The sequence below is a fragment of the Sus scrofa genome, chromosome 13, assembly GCF_054392235.1.
Source record: "Sus scrofa isolate SSC_HxYL_T2T_F1_AM1 chromosome 13, Sscrofa_HxYL_maternal_Yorkshire_Landrace_v2.0, whole genome shotgun sequence".
NCBI classification, from domain to species: domain Eukaryota; kingdom Metazoa; phylum Chordata; class Mammalia; order Artiodactyla; family Suidae; genus Sus; species Sus scrofa.
This window is the reverse complement of record NC_139395.1, coordinates 69,053,599-69,070,125: the sequence shown is the minus strand read 5'-3', so window position 1 is coordinate 69,070,125 and position 16,527 is coordinate 69,053,599. Positions and strand designations below refer to the sequence as shown.

Here is a 16,527-nt window from a genome sequence, read left to right as displayed (position 1 = left end):
TCCTTAGCAGTATGCACTTAACCTTTCTCCATGTCTTTTTATGGATTCATAACTTATTTTCTATCACTGACCAATATTTCATAGTATAGATACATCACAGTTTGCTTATCCATTTGCCTACTGAAGGGCATCTTGACTGTTTCCAGTTTTGGGTGATTGTGAAAAAAGTTGCTATAAACATTTATGTGCCAGTTTTTGTGTGCACAATTTTTCAACCCATATAGGTAAATACCAAGGAGTACAACTGCCAGATTGTATGGTCAGCTTACATTTAGCTTTCTAAGAAACTGCCAAGCTATCTTCCAAAGTGGCTGTGTTATTTTGTATTCCCACCAGCAATGAGTGAGAGTTCCTGTTGCTCCACATCCGTATCAGCATGTGGTGTTGTCATTGTTGTGGATATTAGTTGTTCTAATGAATGGTAGTGGTATCTCAGTGCTTTCATTTACAATTCTCTAATGACATGGAATCTTATGCATCATTTTATATGCTTATGTGCCTATATATATCTGTGTATGTCCTTAATTTTTTATTTTTAAAATTTATTTATTGATTTATTTATTTTTAGGGCCACACCAGTGACATAAGAAAGTTCCCTAGCTAGGGGTTGAATTGGAGCTGCAGCTGCTGGCCTACACTATAGCTACAGCAACACTGGATTCACCCAAGATGCATCTGTGATCTACATAGCAGCTTGCAGCAATGCTGGATCCTTAACCCACTGAGCAAGGCAAGGGATTGAACCTGCATCCTCAAGGACACTATGTTGGGTTCTTAACCCACTGAACCACAACAGGAACTTCATCCTTAACTTTTTTTAGTTAATGCCTTTTCAAAGATACAATAACTCTACCTCTAAGAATTTACCTTAAGGAAAAATTCCAAAAGTGCATAGATATTTATTACAAGGTTATTTATTATAGTATTGTTTGTAAGAGTGAAAAATGGAAAACAATATAAATAAGAAGTTGGTTAAATAAGCTCTGAGATACTACGCAGCTCTCAGTGACAGGGTTGCAGAACAAGAGTCAGCAAAGCATGGTAGTAGAAGGGCCACACCCGACCTGCTACAAATAACAGACAAGCCAAGAACAGGTTAGACATTTAAAATAGTTGAAAAAATAGGAGTTCCTGTCATGGCTCAGTGGTATCAAATCTGACTAGTATCCATGAGGATGCAGGTTCGATTCCTGGCCTCACTTAGTGGGTTATGGATCTGGCCTTGTTGTGAGCTGTGGTGTGGGCCACAGCTGCAGCTCCAATTTAACCCCTAGCCTAGGAAATTCTATATGCCACAGGTGTGGCCCTAAAAAAATAATAATAATAAATTAAATTAAATAGTTGAAAAAAATAGGCGTTCCCTCTGTGGCATAGTAGGTTAATGATTTGGTGTTGCCTAAGCTGAGATATAGGCTGGATTCCATCCCAGGCCTGGGAATTTCTACATGCTGTGGGTACAGCCAAAAAAGAAAAAAAAATGTTGAAAAAATAAAAACAAGGGTAACATTTTGTGACATGTGAAAATCATATGAAATTTGAATTTCAGTGTCCACAGCTACAAATTTTGTTGAAACACAGCCACACCCATCTGTCTACATATTTCTATGGCTACTTTTATGATATACAGCTGAGTAACTGTGAGACCATACACTCTGCAAAGCCTAAAATAATTACTAGCTTTACTAGCTGGTCTTTCACAGAAAAGGTTGATCAAATCCCTGGTTTTCTTTTTCTCTCTTTTTTTTTTTTTTTTTTTTTTTTTGGTCTTTTGTCCTTTCTAGGGCCACACCAGTGGCATATGGAGGTTCCCAGGCTAGGGGTCTAATCAGAGCTGTTGCTGCCAGCCTATGCCAGAGCCACAGCAATGCCAGATCTGAGCCCCGTCTGCGACCTACACCACAGTTCACGGCAACTCTGGATCCTTAACCCACTGAGCAAGGCCAGGGATCGAACCTACAACCTCATGGTTCCTAGTCGGATTCGTTCCTGCTGTGCCATAACGGGAACTCCATTTTGGTTTTTTTTTTTTTTTAACCCCTGTTTAAGAAGAAATGCACTAACATAGTGTCAGTTATTGTGAAAGATTATGAAAGAGAATATAGACTGTGATTCCACTTCTGATGTTGATATGAAAAGAAATGTAAGTACATACACCAAAATTGTTCTCCTCAGCATTAATAGGATGTTTTTTTTTTTTTTTTTTTTTTTTTTTACTTTTTTGGGCTGCACCCATAGCATATGGAAGTACCCAGGCTAGGGGTCATATTGGAGCTGCAGCTGCCAGCCTATGCCGGAGACACAGCAATGCAGGATCTGAGCCATGTCTGCAACCTACACCACACTCATGGCCACACTGGTTCCTTGACCCACTGAGTGAGGCCAGGGACCGAACCCACATCCTCATGGATACTAGTTGGGTTCGTTTCCACTGCACTACAACAAGAACTCCAATAGGATGATTTTTTTCATTTCTGATTTTATAACTTATTTTTTACAATGTACATACATTGCTTATATATTTGTATACAATTTTTGAAAAAAATATGCCATTGGGAATACTTTAAATTTGCAATTTTGAGATGACTATTTGGGAGAGAAATCTCAGCATGAGGAGAGTAGGAATGATAGTCATAGTATTTGACAACTGATTTATGAAGGCACTGACTGATTAAAACCCACATCAGGCACAACACCCAGTACAGGTGCACGAGCATATCAGGAATGACACGGGCACAAACATTCAGGGGAATAGCAACAGCCAACCTGAATGGACACTGGGCTCAAACACCCAGGACCACTGTGCCACTGCATGATGGTCCCAAATCAGCCCTAGTAGGAGAAGGCAAAGGGCCCATGGTCTATGAATTTGCTTGATTCCTTGATCTCTAGCATCCTCTCTTCTAAAAGGGTTTATCAACCTTTACCAAACTGTCTTTTCAGTGGAACGTTTAGTCCATTTACATCTGTTTCTATCTCTTTATTTGAATAGTATACTGATTCCAGCCACAGGAAATTCCTATTGACACCTTTTCTCATGGCTTGCACATGCATGAGTGCACACACACACACACACACACACACACAGAGTATGTCAATGTACCATGGGCCCCACCTATCCCAGAATACATTGGTGGGATCACCACTTTTTTTTTTTCCTTTTTACAGTTGTACATATGGCATAAGGAAGTTCCCAGGCTAGGGGCTGAATTGAAGGTGCAGCTGCTGGCCAATACCACAGCCAGAGCAACACCAGTTCTGAGTCTTACCTGTGACTACACCACAGCTCACAGCCATGCAGGATCCTTAACTCACTGAGCAAGGCCAGGAATCAGACCCATATCCTTATGGGTACTAGTTGGGCTCTTAACCCACTGAGCCACAATGGGAACTCTGCCATTCCCACTTTTGTGTCCCACTATTTCTTTTTTTTTTTTTTTTTTTGTCTTTTGTCTTTTTTTTGTTGTTGTTGTTGTTGTTGCTATTTCTTGGGCCGCTCCCACGGCATATGGAGGTTCCCAGGCTAGGGGTCCAATCGGAGCTGTAGCCACCGGCCTACGCCAGAGCCACAGCAACGCGGGATCCGAGCCGCGTCTGCAGCCTACACCACAGCTCAAGGCAACGCCGGATCATTAACCCACTGAGCAAGGGCAGGGACCGAACCCGCAACCTCATGGTTCCTAGTCGGATTCGTCAACCACTGCGCCACGACGGGAACTCCCCACTATTTCTTGATTCTGAGTCTGGGGCAAGAGCACAGACTAGCCAAACTTAAATCATGTATTTGGAAGTTCCATTGTGGTTCAATGGGTTAAGAACCTGACCAGTATCCATGAGAATGGGAGTTTGATCCCTGGCCTTGCTCAGTGTGTTAAGGATCCAGCATTCCCATGAACAGTGGCATAGGTCATAGATGCAGCTCAGACATGCATTGCTATGGCTGTGACATAGGCCTCAGCTGCAGCACTGATTCAACCCTTAGCCTGGGAACTTGCATATGCCACAGGTGTGTACCTAAAAAGAAAAAATAAAAAAGAAAAAAAAATCATATATTTGATCCTGAACTGCCTGAAGAGGCTAGGAAGTCAACCAGTTGACATTTTCAGCTTCTATGTTAGAAGGTGACAGAAATAAATGAAACTTTCAAATATTAAATATTAACAATGTAGATGGTAAATACAACCAGTAGAGTTCAGCAGCTTTAAAAAAAAATCTACTTAAATATACGCTGCTGTGGCTCTGGTGTAGGCAAGCAACAACAGCTCTGAGTGGACCCCTAGGCTGGGAACCTCCATATGCAACGGATGCGGCCCTAAATGGACAAAGGACAAAAAAATAAAATAAAAAATAAAAATAAATAAAAAATTTAAAAATTCTCCTTAAACATAACAATGCAGTTTCCAGGGGGATAATGATGGCAACTAGCACCTTGTTTTGACCCTGAGGTATGGGGCCCTGAGCTTCCCATGAATTTATCACAAGAAGTTCTGGATATTCCCACAATGCCTCAGTGTTGAAATTGACAGCCTTGAGAAGGTTAGTATAACCTGTTCCTCCCACACCAGCAACTCATGCAGCTGAAAAGAAACCAACTGCTGCTGATCTACCGTTTCAGGGCTGACACAGTGCCCAATACAGGGAGATGTTCCAAGGAATCTTTGTGGCAAGAGAATCAATAGATTATCTGTTTCAGCCTCACAATTATACTCTGAAATGAGTACAAGAAAGGGGTGACACCATATGCCCTGTTGAGATTTTTAACACCCAATTTTAATTTCCTTTGTCAACTGAGCTTCGCTGGTCTAACAAAGACCTGAGGGAATAAACCATCAGAGGAATAAAGTCATCAGGGCACCACAAAACATGGTACGTCCTGACAAGTATCTACAAGAATTCTCCCAGACCCTAGTTCCTGATTTATAATGTCCCAGTTACTATGGCTCATAGCAAATTACCCAAAAATTGAGTAGTATAAAACAACCATCTCTTATACTTGGAGAGTCCAAGGATCAGGAATTCAGACACTCAGGAGGGATGGCTTGACTCTGCTCAACATCTGGGGCTCCAGCTAGAAGACTTGGAGGCTAGGGGCTAGAATCATCTATAGGCTCCTTCTCACATATCTGGTGGTGCAGGTTAGCTATCAGCTCTTCTCTGTGTGGGACTCTCCCTATGGGTGAGTATGGATTTCCTTACCACATGGTGGCCAGGTTCCAGGGTCAGGCACCCCAAGAAAAAAACAGGCAGGAGCTGTATCCTTTCTTGGATGTGGCCTCAGATGTCACAAGTAGGTCATTTTGCATACTCTATTCCTTTTTTCTTTTTAGGGCCGCATCTGCAGCATACGGAAGTTGCCAGGCTAGGGCTTGAAACAGAGCTATAGCTGCCAGCCAACATCACATCCATGGCAACACTGGGTCTGAACCGCATCTGTGACCTGTGCTGCAGCTTGTGGCAATTCTGGATCCTTAATCCAGTGAATGAGGCCAAGGATCGTACCTGCATCCTCATGGATACTAGTGGATTCTTAACCTGCTGAGCCACCATGGGAACTCCTGGCATACTCTATTTTATATACACATATATATTATGTATGTAGATGTATCTGGATTAGCTCTTGCCTGATGAAAAATTACCCCCAAACTTAGTAGCTTCTTAGTAGTTTTAAACCACAAACATTCATTATCTCATATAATCTCTTAGGATAAGGACCTCCCATGAGGGTGAGTCATACGAAGGCTGGATGGGGCTGCAAGTCCTGACTCCAAGCTCACTTACTGAGTGTCAGCAAGAGGGCTTCATTTTTTAACACATGGGCCTTGATGAGGGCTACTCAGACTTAAAGCTGGCCTTCCCCAGGGCAAGGAATCCAAAAGAGGAAACCAAGAGGGCTCAGAAGTGACACAGCATCACATCTTCCCTAAGCTACTGTCATGCAGACTAGCCCTGGGACAGTGCAGATGAGAAATACACAGAGGTGTGAATAGCAGGAGGCTGGGCCACTGGAGACACCTTGGAAAACACAATCTGTTATACATCTATAGTTATATATACAGATCTTCCTTCTCTCATCTTTTTAAAGTCCAAGTCTGTACTCTGTCCTGCTCCATCCTCATGCCTCAACTTCTTGCATACAATAGGTATTCAATAAACACTTGTTCCGTGGATATTATACAGGACATGACTAGTGTTGGCCCGGAGCCACTTGTCCTCCATCCCTGTGAACACTTATCAGCCTCCCTGCAGTTGGGTAGGCCTTGTGACTGCTTCAGGAGTTAAATATGAGCAGATATGTCACTGTCAAGCTGAGGGAGTAAAAAGCACAGTGGCCGTCCCTCTCTTTCCTATAGTGGTATCTCAAGAACTGCAGGGGCCAAATGCTCTAGCAACTGTGGCTACATACATGAACCATCTCTGTCAACTGTGGTCCCAGACCAAGGGGGCCGAGTGGACAGGCCCCCACTGCCTGCATGAACCATGTAGCCCCCACTGCCTGCATGAACCATGTCTGGTTTCCTGACAGCTCTCAATGCAGCCTGATCTAGCTTATCCCAACTATAGAGAAGCAGTTCTTTTCACTCCTGCGGGCTCCAAGCTGCAGAAGGAGAAACTGAAGCCCAGAAAACCCAAGAGACTTGCCCAAGATCTCGCAGTAAGTGAACATGGAGCTGAGTTTTGAATTCCAGCCTTCCATCTATTAGTTACAGAGGAAGTACAGCAGAGTGACTAAGTTCGTGGAAGTTTGAGTTGGTAACCTTGAACTGACACCTTCCAAGCCACACTGATCTCAGAGAGCAAAATAGGGGCATGGTTGTTACCTTCTTCAAAGGATTGTGGTTAGGATTAAAATAAGAGTAAATCATAAATTGGAGTTCCCATTGTGGCTCAATGGTAATGAACCTGACTAGGATATGGATTTGATGCCCAGCTATACTCAGTGGGTTAAAGCTCTGGCATTGCCATGACCTGTGGTGTAGGTCGCAGAGGCATCTCAGATCTGGCATTGCTGTGGCTGTGGTGTAGGCTGGCAGCTACAGCTCCTATTTAACCTGTAGCCTGGGAACTGCCATATGATGCAGGTGTGGCCCTAAAAAAAAAGGAGTAAATCATAAATCATAAGCCCTTGAGAAAGGCTATTTTACTTTTAAAATTATTATTATTACTACTACTATTATTAACTATAATGCCCCTTACGCCCCAGCTTCAGACACGCTACCCTTGGGTGTTTCAGTCTTTCTTTGCCCCTTCCCCAGACTCAAAGATTTCTCGAAGCATTTTCCAATGCATTTCAAAGCCCCAGGACTGCTTCTTCCCTGGCTCTCTTGGTGAGGATGTCAGAGTGATTTTTTTTTCTTTACAAAAACATAACATGTTTTCTACTTTTCTCTGATTAGCCTTTCTTTGCCCAACATGCTGCTTTGCCCTTTTGGTGGCTACCGCGGGGGGGTGGGGGGGATGCAGCCCTGGGGACTAAAGTGAGTAGATAGAAAACGAAACAGCTTCTCTTTCTGCCAGTAACTCAGGAACTCACCACACAAGAAGACTCTCAAGGAGAAGGAAGAGCGGTCTGCAGTCACACAAGAACCATGCCCTGGAGAAGAGGCATTTCCACAGCTCCTCTCCAGGGAGGAGACCATTACATGTTCCTCAGCACAGAAAGAATGAAACAAATGATGACCCAGCCACATCATGAAAGACATCAAAGACTAAGTAGTCAACAAAAAGGAATGAGGTGAGAAAGTATGAGTTCTGACCAGGAACAAGGCTCTCATGACATGGTTTTAAGTGAGGAAAAGAAAGTTCCAGAATGATCCATGGAGAACAATCTTGATTCTGTAAATGTTTAAATAAATAAACATATTTCTATGTTTATAAATATGTAATAACACATGCATGCACACGTGTTACACATGTCTATACTTACATAAAAACACAGGTATACATACATACATACACAATCACCCAGATACATAAACATACACACACACCTGTATATAAAGATAACATGGAAGAATCCCTCAAAAGTGTGGACTCCACTAGTTTCGTGTGTGGGAATGAAGGGCGGCAAGGACTTCTACATTTATAATTTACAACATTGATACTATTTGAATTTATTGTGATGAGAATATATTATTTGTTGTTCAAAAAATAGATGGATAGATAGGTGATAGATAGATAGACAGAAGTAAGCTCCCTAATTCCCAGTGGGAACAATGTGATTAACAACAGGAGGGCTGCTGCCTTGGGTCAAATGCATCATCTCATTTAATCCTCACCATCTCTCTTGAAGGAGAGGTGTAATTTTCCCTATGTTATAGATGAGAATAGCAAGCCTCGGAGTCAAGGGTTCATGGGCACACAGCTGAGCATGCAGCAGAAATACAGTAGGAAATAGGATACGCGTTTCCCAAAATGCAGTCTGCCTGCACTCAGTAAATACGGTCATAATTTCTGCGCATTCACCTGCTTGTCAAACTCTGGCTTCAGAGATTCTTCTGTGAAGATATGAAATTGCATCTTCCTGTGGCTGAAGAGCACGGCCGATTTGAGCATGACCAGCGTCTCCTCCAGCCGATTGCCACAGGCCACCACAGCCAGGTGGATCCAGAGCTCGTGGGGCAGCACAACTTGGAAACTTCTGGATTCTACAGGCCTCCTAGAAAGAAGAAAAACAGGTTAGAGCTATTATTGAATTCACTTAAAAAAAAAAAAACAAGCTAGTAAAGGGTTGGAACATTTCAAAACATGAACAGGCACAATCTGTTATATTTTATAAAGTGATAAGCATTTTGACAATTCTTCCTGCTTAGAGAAAAAAAATACCATTTATTCCCATATTTATCCTGGCAATAGCAGGGTGAGTCAGTGTTTGGACGGCTCTAGGTGTCTGAGGCTTTTGCTGCCAGCATTCAACTGTCTAGTGCCTGCTGGCTGCCTAGTGGCCCATGTTTGGAAATGGTATTGCTAAACTCTGACAGCTGACACAGGGCTGTGAAGCTCCCACTCACATGGGCCATGGAAATTAGATTTGAATGCAACTTGAACAGAGGAGGGTGGGCAGTGGCTTTCCCATGTGAAAGAGCAACACGATACTCCCATCATCTGGAGGGTTTTAGGTTGCCGTGGAATGCGTGACCACGGCACCAAAGGAAAAATCATGCAAACCCGGGAGGTGAGCAAAGAAAACAACACATGGCCCTCCACGGCATCTCCGGAGAGTCTTGAAGAAACAGGTGTTAATTCCAACCATCTCACTCCATGGTGCTGAGCTGGTAGGTATGAAATTCAGCTTCGAGGATAAAATGCATATTAACAAGAAGCAGGCAGGAGAAGGGGCAGGTTATGCTGCAAACTACCAAAGTCTCATATACTGAGTCAACAGCTGAGAGGGGAACAGGCTCCAAAAGTCCAGAATCATCATCCAGCTATTTCCTCGTAATAAAAGATTTGTTCCAGACAAGGAGACACAGCCAAGCCTCAAACACACCACTGAGAAACATTTGCAAGCAAGTTGGAAGAAGCTGGCCTGGAAAAGGTGCCCTGAGACAAATGAAACTAATTTACTTGCACAAAAGATTTGGAGACCAGGGGAACTTGGATGAGGAATGCTACCTTCCTTCCAAAAACTTTGAGCTCCATCAGCGTGCTGCTCCATTATGCACTTCTCAGTCAAACAAAGGCAGTCTTGCTCCAGATTTCTTGAGCCAAGGGGAAGTTGAAGATGTGGGTGGAGCACTTTGGAGAGCTTCCCAGTTTGATTACTTAAGAGTATGCTTTGTAAGGGCATGGCTTCCTGGCTAACTTAAGTCGAGATGCAGAGTTACTCAGATTCCACTTACTTGGAGGATGGCAGGAAGACAGTAGAGATGTTCTTCGTATCCCCTGAAATTGTCCATGTCTTTTCATCCCCCTACTGCTACCTGATAAGGTCACCATCTTCCCTCACTGGATCACTGTGACAGTTCCGGGATCATCCACCTGCCTCCAATCTGATCCTTAACCCCCATCCTGTGATTTCTTCCTGTTGGGTGCCCAAGTGATGTTCTTCTAAAATGCAAATAGGACTGCATTATTCCCTCAATAAAAATGTAAAGGCTCCTGACTGCCTTCAAGATCAGGTCCAAACTGCTGATCATGGTCCTACTTATATCTCTTGTGATTGCCTCCAGCACTCCCAGCCTGGATGGACAGTCATTCATAATCACGCTTACATAAATGACTGCTCTCCATCTTATTTCTAGTCTTGGCATATGTACTCTCTCTCAGAAATGCTTTTCTCGTGGTCATCGTTAATAAGTCTACAAATAACAAATGCTGGGGAGGGTGTGGAGAAAAGGCAACCCTCCTGTACTGCTGATAGGAATGTAAGCTGGTACAACCCCTATGGAAAACAGTATGGTGGTACCTCATGAAACTAAATATAGAACTATGATATAGAGTAATCCCACTCCTGGGTATATATCTGGACAAAATGATAACTCAAAAAGGGACATGCTTCTTTGCAAATGAATCAACTGACAAGGGATTAATCTCCAAAAGTTACAAACACCTTCTGCAGCTCCATACCAAAAAAACAAACAACCCCATCAAAAAATCGGCAGATCTAAACAGACAGTTCTCCAAAGAAGACATACAGATGGCTGAGAAACACATGAAAAGATGTTCAACATCACTCATTATTAGAGAAATGCAAATCAAACCCACAATGAGGTGCCACTTTACACCAGCCAGAATGGCTATCATCAAAAAGTCTACAAACAATAAGTGCTAGAGAGGGTGTGGAGAAAAAGGAACCCTATTACACTGTTGGTGGGAATGTAAATTGGTGCAACCACTATGGAAAACAGTATGGAGATTCCTTAGAAAACTCAAAATAGAACTACCATTTGATCCAGCAATCCCACTCCTGGGCATCTATCCAGAGAAAACCATGACTCACAAAGACACCATGTACTCCAATGTTCATTGCAGCACTCTTTTCAACAGCCAAGACATGGAAACAACCTAAATGTCCATCGACAGAGGAGTGGATCAAGAAGATGTGGTACATATACACAATGAAATATTACTCAGCCATTAAAAGGAATGAAATACCAGCATTTTTAGCAACATGGATGGACCTAGAAATTATCATGCTAAGTGAAGTCAGCCATACAACGAGACACCAACATCAAATGCTTTCACTGACATGAACTTCTTTGCAGAACAGATACTGACTCACAGACATTGAAAAACTTATGGTTTCCAAAGGAGACAGTTTGGGGGGTGGGGGGATGCGCTGGGGTTGTGGGTTGGGAATCCTATAAAATTGGATTGTGATGACATTGTACAACTGCAAATGTAATAAATTCATTGAGTAATAAAAAAAGGGACATGCTCCCCTATGTTCAATGATGCACTATTCACAATAGCCAAGACATAGAAACAATCTAAATGCTCATTGACAGAGGAATGGACTAAGAAGTTGTGGTACATATATACAATGGAATATTACTCACCCCCAAAAAGAATGAAATAATGCCATTTGCATCAACATGGAAGTAACTAGAGATTCTCATATTAAGGGAAGTAACTCAGAAAGAGAAAGACAAATACCATATGATACCACTTATATGCAAATCTAAAATATGCCACAAATGAACCTATCTACAGAATAGAAAAAAATTCACAGACATGGAGAACAGACTTGTGGTTGCCAAGGAGGAGGGAGAATGGAGTGAGATGGACTGGGAGTCTGGTGTTAATAGATACAAACTATTACATTTAGAACAAATAAGCAATGAGGTCCTACTGTATAGCACAGGGAACTATATCCAATCTCCTGGGAGAGACCATGATGGGAAATAATATTAAAAAAGAATATATATATATGTATGAATATATATGTATTATTCACTCACTGCTGTACAGCAGAAATTGGCACAACAGTGTAAATCAACTATATTTTTATTTTTACTTTTTTACTTTTTAGGGCTGCACCTGCGGCATATGGAGGTTTCCAGACCAGGGGGTCAAATTGAAGCTGTAGCTGCCGGCCTATGCGACAGCCACAGCAACGCCAGATCTGAGCTGTGTTTGTGAACTTCACCACAGCTCACAGCAACACCAGATCCTTAACTCACTGAGTGAGGCCAGGGATCAAATCTGCAACCTCATGGCTCCTAGTCAGATTCGTTGCCACTGAGCCATGACAAGAATTCCTACACTTTAATTTTAAAAAATAATAAAAAGGAAATTCTCTGCTCTCTTTTCCTTGCTAAGTCCAGCTGATTTATTAGCCCACAAATCTATCTTGAGTACCTTCTATGTGCCAGGCACTGTTCTAGGCATCAAGAAGACAGTAGTGAACAAAACAGACCAAGACGCCTGCCTTAGCAGAAGTTACATTCTACAGTTGGTAGAGGAATGACAGAGTAACAGCCAAAGTAAATAATAACTAAGTAACTTACATAGAAAGTTATCCAGTGATATGCACTAAGAGGAAATACATAGTGGAGCCAGGAGGGATATAGGAGTGGCTGATGGGCTGGAACATACTATATGGTACAATGTTGAAGAAGTCTTCACTGAACACTGAGTCCTCACTGATAAGGTGAGGTCCGATGATATTCTGAAGGTGGGGACAGAGTGGTCACATGCACTTCTCAGAGAGGAGGATTCCAGACAGAGGGACAGTCAGAGCAAAGGCACTAAAGCAGGAACATGCCTGGTCAATTCCAGAACCCATGCCTTCAGGGCTTAGATGTCCTCTCTCCCTCAACTTAATCGTGGGTTTTCATACCTGCTATTAAAGCCAACTCCCAACTTATTTATGTAAAAAGATTGGATGGATGTGTCACAGATAACACTAAAACCATAGTCAATTTAAACAAAGATAGTAAAAATATCACCCAAAATATGCTACAAAAGAGACTTAATGCAAACTCACTTGCTTAGTTATGCTCAATATTTAGGAACATAGGTATTCAAAGGAACTAAAATAATAAATGCAATACCTTAGATACTTTAAATATGACCATTACACTGCTTTCCAACAGAATATCTGTGCATAATGTGGCTTTACACATTGGGCTTCTACATGATACAAAGTTTTAACCTCAGTAGTCAGGGAAAGACAAATTCAAACCATAAAGATGTTCCATTTGGTCCTGGACTGGCAAAACTTAAAAAATAAAAGTTGGCAGAGCTCCCTTGTAGCACAGTAGATCCAGCATTAAGGATCCAGCATTGTCACTGCAGTGGCTCAGGTTGCTGCTGAGGCATGGGTTTGATCCCCGGCCAGGAACTTCCACATGCCACAGACACTGCCAAAAAAACAAAAACAAAACAAATGTTAGATCATATGAGTTTCAGAGTATATAGGAGGTGGGGGACAGCTCAGAAGCAGTGGAAGTTGACCCAAATGCTTTGGGGTGGCTTCTGGCAACATCTAGCAGGAGTGAAGATATATATATCCACCCTCACGTTTTTGGGTCTACACCTGCATAGGCAACCTGAAAAAACTCTTACATCTTTGCAAAAGACCTACACAAGAACATTCGCAGCAGTTCCTTTGTAAGAGTGAAAAGGTGGAAAACACCTTCCTGTCCATGAACAGAGTAATCATGAACATATTTGACAAGTTTAAGTGGAATACTACACAACAGCGAAAATGAACAACTCAGAAAGTTATGTATCAACATAAGGACAAAGAGGAAAAAGACCAATTTGGAGCAGGATGGTGATAGAATGAGACCATTTCCATGAAGTTTAAAACCCAGCAAAATAGCACTGTATGCTGTTCACAGATGCATAGAGGAAAAGTCATCATGCATGAGGATGAAAAACACAAGCAGGATAGTGATAATCTCTGGGGACTAAAGAATTTTTGGTTTTAATTTTTTGTTTTTGTTTTTTTCTGGGTTTTTTTTTTTTTTTTTTTTTGCTTTTTATGGCTGCAACCATGGCATATGGAGGTTCCCAGGCCAGGGATCTAATCAGAGCTATAGCTGCTGGCCTATACCACAGCTCACAGCAACGCCGGATCCTTAATCCACTGAGAAAGGCCAGGGTTTGAACCCAAAACCTCATGGTTCCTAATTGGATTTGTTTCCACAGCACCACGATGGGAACTCCATTTTTATATAATTTTTAATTTTTTGCCCATGCCCACAGCTTGTGGAGGCTCCCAGGCCAGGAATTGCACCTGCACCACAGCAGTGACAATGCCAAATCCTGAACCACTAGGTCACCAGGGAACTTCAAGTTTTTATTTCTTGAGTGCAGGGTACAGAGAAATTCATGATGTAATTGTCTATATCATTCATGGGCCTAAACTATAAATACTTTTTTTTCTTTTTAATTAAGAAAATCACCACTTCCCTGGAGCACAGCAGGTTACTTCTTTGCAGGCTTCAGTGATTTGGGCCTGCATGGTACGAAGCACAGGGGCTGGGGCGTGCAGTCTTTTTTGGTGTCTGATGACAAGTACTCAGAAAGAAAAATTAAAGCTTTTCCTGGTGGCAGTTCAAGTATCAGTGGCTGGGGTTTAACGAGACGTTTGCTGCCCCCACTCTATTACCTCTCATGTTACATCAAAGATCTTAGGCTTCAGGTAATAAGCATGTGTGTAGTGAGGTCACAATGAATAATCAAGTTTAAGGGCGCTGAAACAGTGTGCCTTTCACCAACTCCTACCAAAGCCACACTCAACCCCTCTCAAATGTCACCTGAAGACTCTACAAGGATGAAGGGAGGTCCAGTCTATGAACCTAAGACTTCTTAATCCCTTGAATCACGAGGCACTGGTGGGGGATGGGAGATGGGGAATTGTACTTCCCAAACTCTGACTGATGGCTAACTACATTTATTTACTTTATAAAAAAGACTGGGAGTTCCCATCGTGGCTCAGTGGTTAGCAAATCCGACTAGGAACCATGAGGTTGCGGATTCGATCCCCAGCCTTGCTCAGTGAGTTAGGATCTGGCATTGCTGTGGCTGTGGCATAGACCAGCAGCTGTAGCTCTGATTAGACTCCTGGCCTTAGAACCTCCATATGCCGTGGGTACAGCCCTAAAAAGACAAAAAAAAAAAAAAAAGACAAAAAACTAAAAAATAAATAAATAAATAAAAGAAGACTGGAGTGGACCTTTTGCTGCCCAGGATTTTTAAAGACCTGTTGCTGAGGCTGAGCTGATGGTAACCACCTTGACCACTGTGCTGGTACAGCCTGAAAGAAACACAACAGAGAGGAAGGCAGAGCCACAAGGTAGAGTCAGATTTGAGCACCTGAATCCAGGTGCACCTGAGTCTAACCTTGGCAATTCATTATCAAGCCAATTCTCCTCTGCTGAAGTCAGCTGGAAGCAAGCTTAGAACTCAGCATCAAAAACTGGCACAGGGAACTCTACTCAATATTCTGTAATAACCTATATGGGAAAAGGATCTGAAAAAGAATGGATATATGTATAAGCATAATTGAAACACTTTGCTGAACACCTGAAACAAACATAGCAATGTAAATCAACCAAACTCCAATATAAAAAAAAATTAAATTTAAAAAAGAGTCTAAATGTAGGTCTTAAAAATGTTTCTGGGAGTTCCCATTGTGGCTCAGCAGGTTAAGAACCTGACTCGTATCCATGAGGATGTAGGTTCAATCCCTGGCCTTGATCAGCAGGTTAAAGATCTGGAGTAGGTTAAAGATTTTGGCTCAGATCCTACATCACGGTGGATGTGGCACAGGCTGGCAGCTACAGCTCAAATTTGACCCCTAGCCTGGGGACTTCCATGTGCCTCAGGTGTGGCCCTAAAAAGAAAACAAATATATGTTTCTGAAGTGCTCCTGTGACACAGCAAGTTAAGGATCTGGCATTGTTGGAGTTCCCGTCATGGCTCAGCAGAAACAAATCTGACTAGCATCCATGAGGAAGCAGGTTTGATCCTCAGCCTCACTCAGTGGGTTAAGGATCTGGCGATGGCATGAGCTGTGGTGTAAGTTGCAGACGTGGCTCAGATCCAGGGTTGCTGTGGTTGTGGTGTAGGCTGGCAGCTGTAGCTCCAATTAGACCCCTAGCCCAAGAACCTCCATATGCCACAGGTGCGGCCCTGAAAAGATAAAAGACCAAAAAAAAAAAAAAAAAAAAAAAAAAAAAAAGGATCAGGATTGTCACTGCAGCAGCTTGGGTCACTGCTGTGGTGCGGGTTCGATCACTGGCTTGGGAAGATATGCATGTGGCAGGTGCAGCCAAAAACATAATTTTTTCAATCACCCTGGACTCACTCTGCCTCTCATATTCTCACCTTGAGTCATCCCGAAATGCTCAGTGAACCCATCCCCTGCTTGTAGCTCACTGCTAGGACCTTGATGTAAATCCTCATCCCTGCACCAGCTTCACAGGTGTCAAGGATACCAGATACCACCCAGTGCAGGGGCGGGGGGGCTTCCCCACCTGGCTGTGTGTCGTAATCACTGGCAGTGTGTGTTAGTATTTGGACCCTCAGCCCACAGAGATGGTGAGACCATGGGTCCTGGGTGAGGCCTTGGAGTTG

General features: G+C 42.7%; 1 protein-coding gene across 1 annotated transcript in view; it reads right to left on the bottom strand.

Annotated features, from left to right (window-relative positions):
• GXYLT2 (glucoside xylosyltransferase 2) overlaps positions 1-16,527 on the bottom strand; it is a 98,215-nt gene that overhangs the window by 65,018 nt on the left and 16,670 nt on the right. Inside the window, exon 2 of the mRNA XM_005669726.4 lies at positions 8,461-8,653. Within this exon, the coding sequence (XP_005669783.3) occupies positions 8,461-8,653 (193 nt within the window). The remainder of the gene's footprint in view (positions 1-8,460; positions 8,654-16,527) is intronic.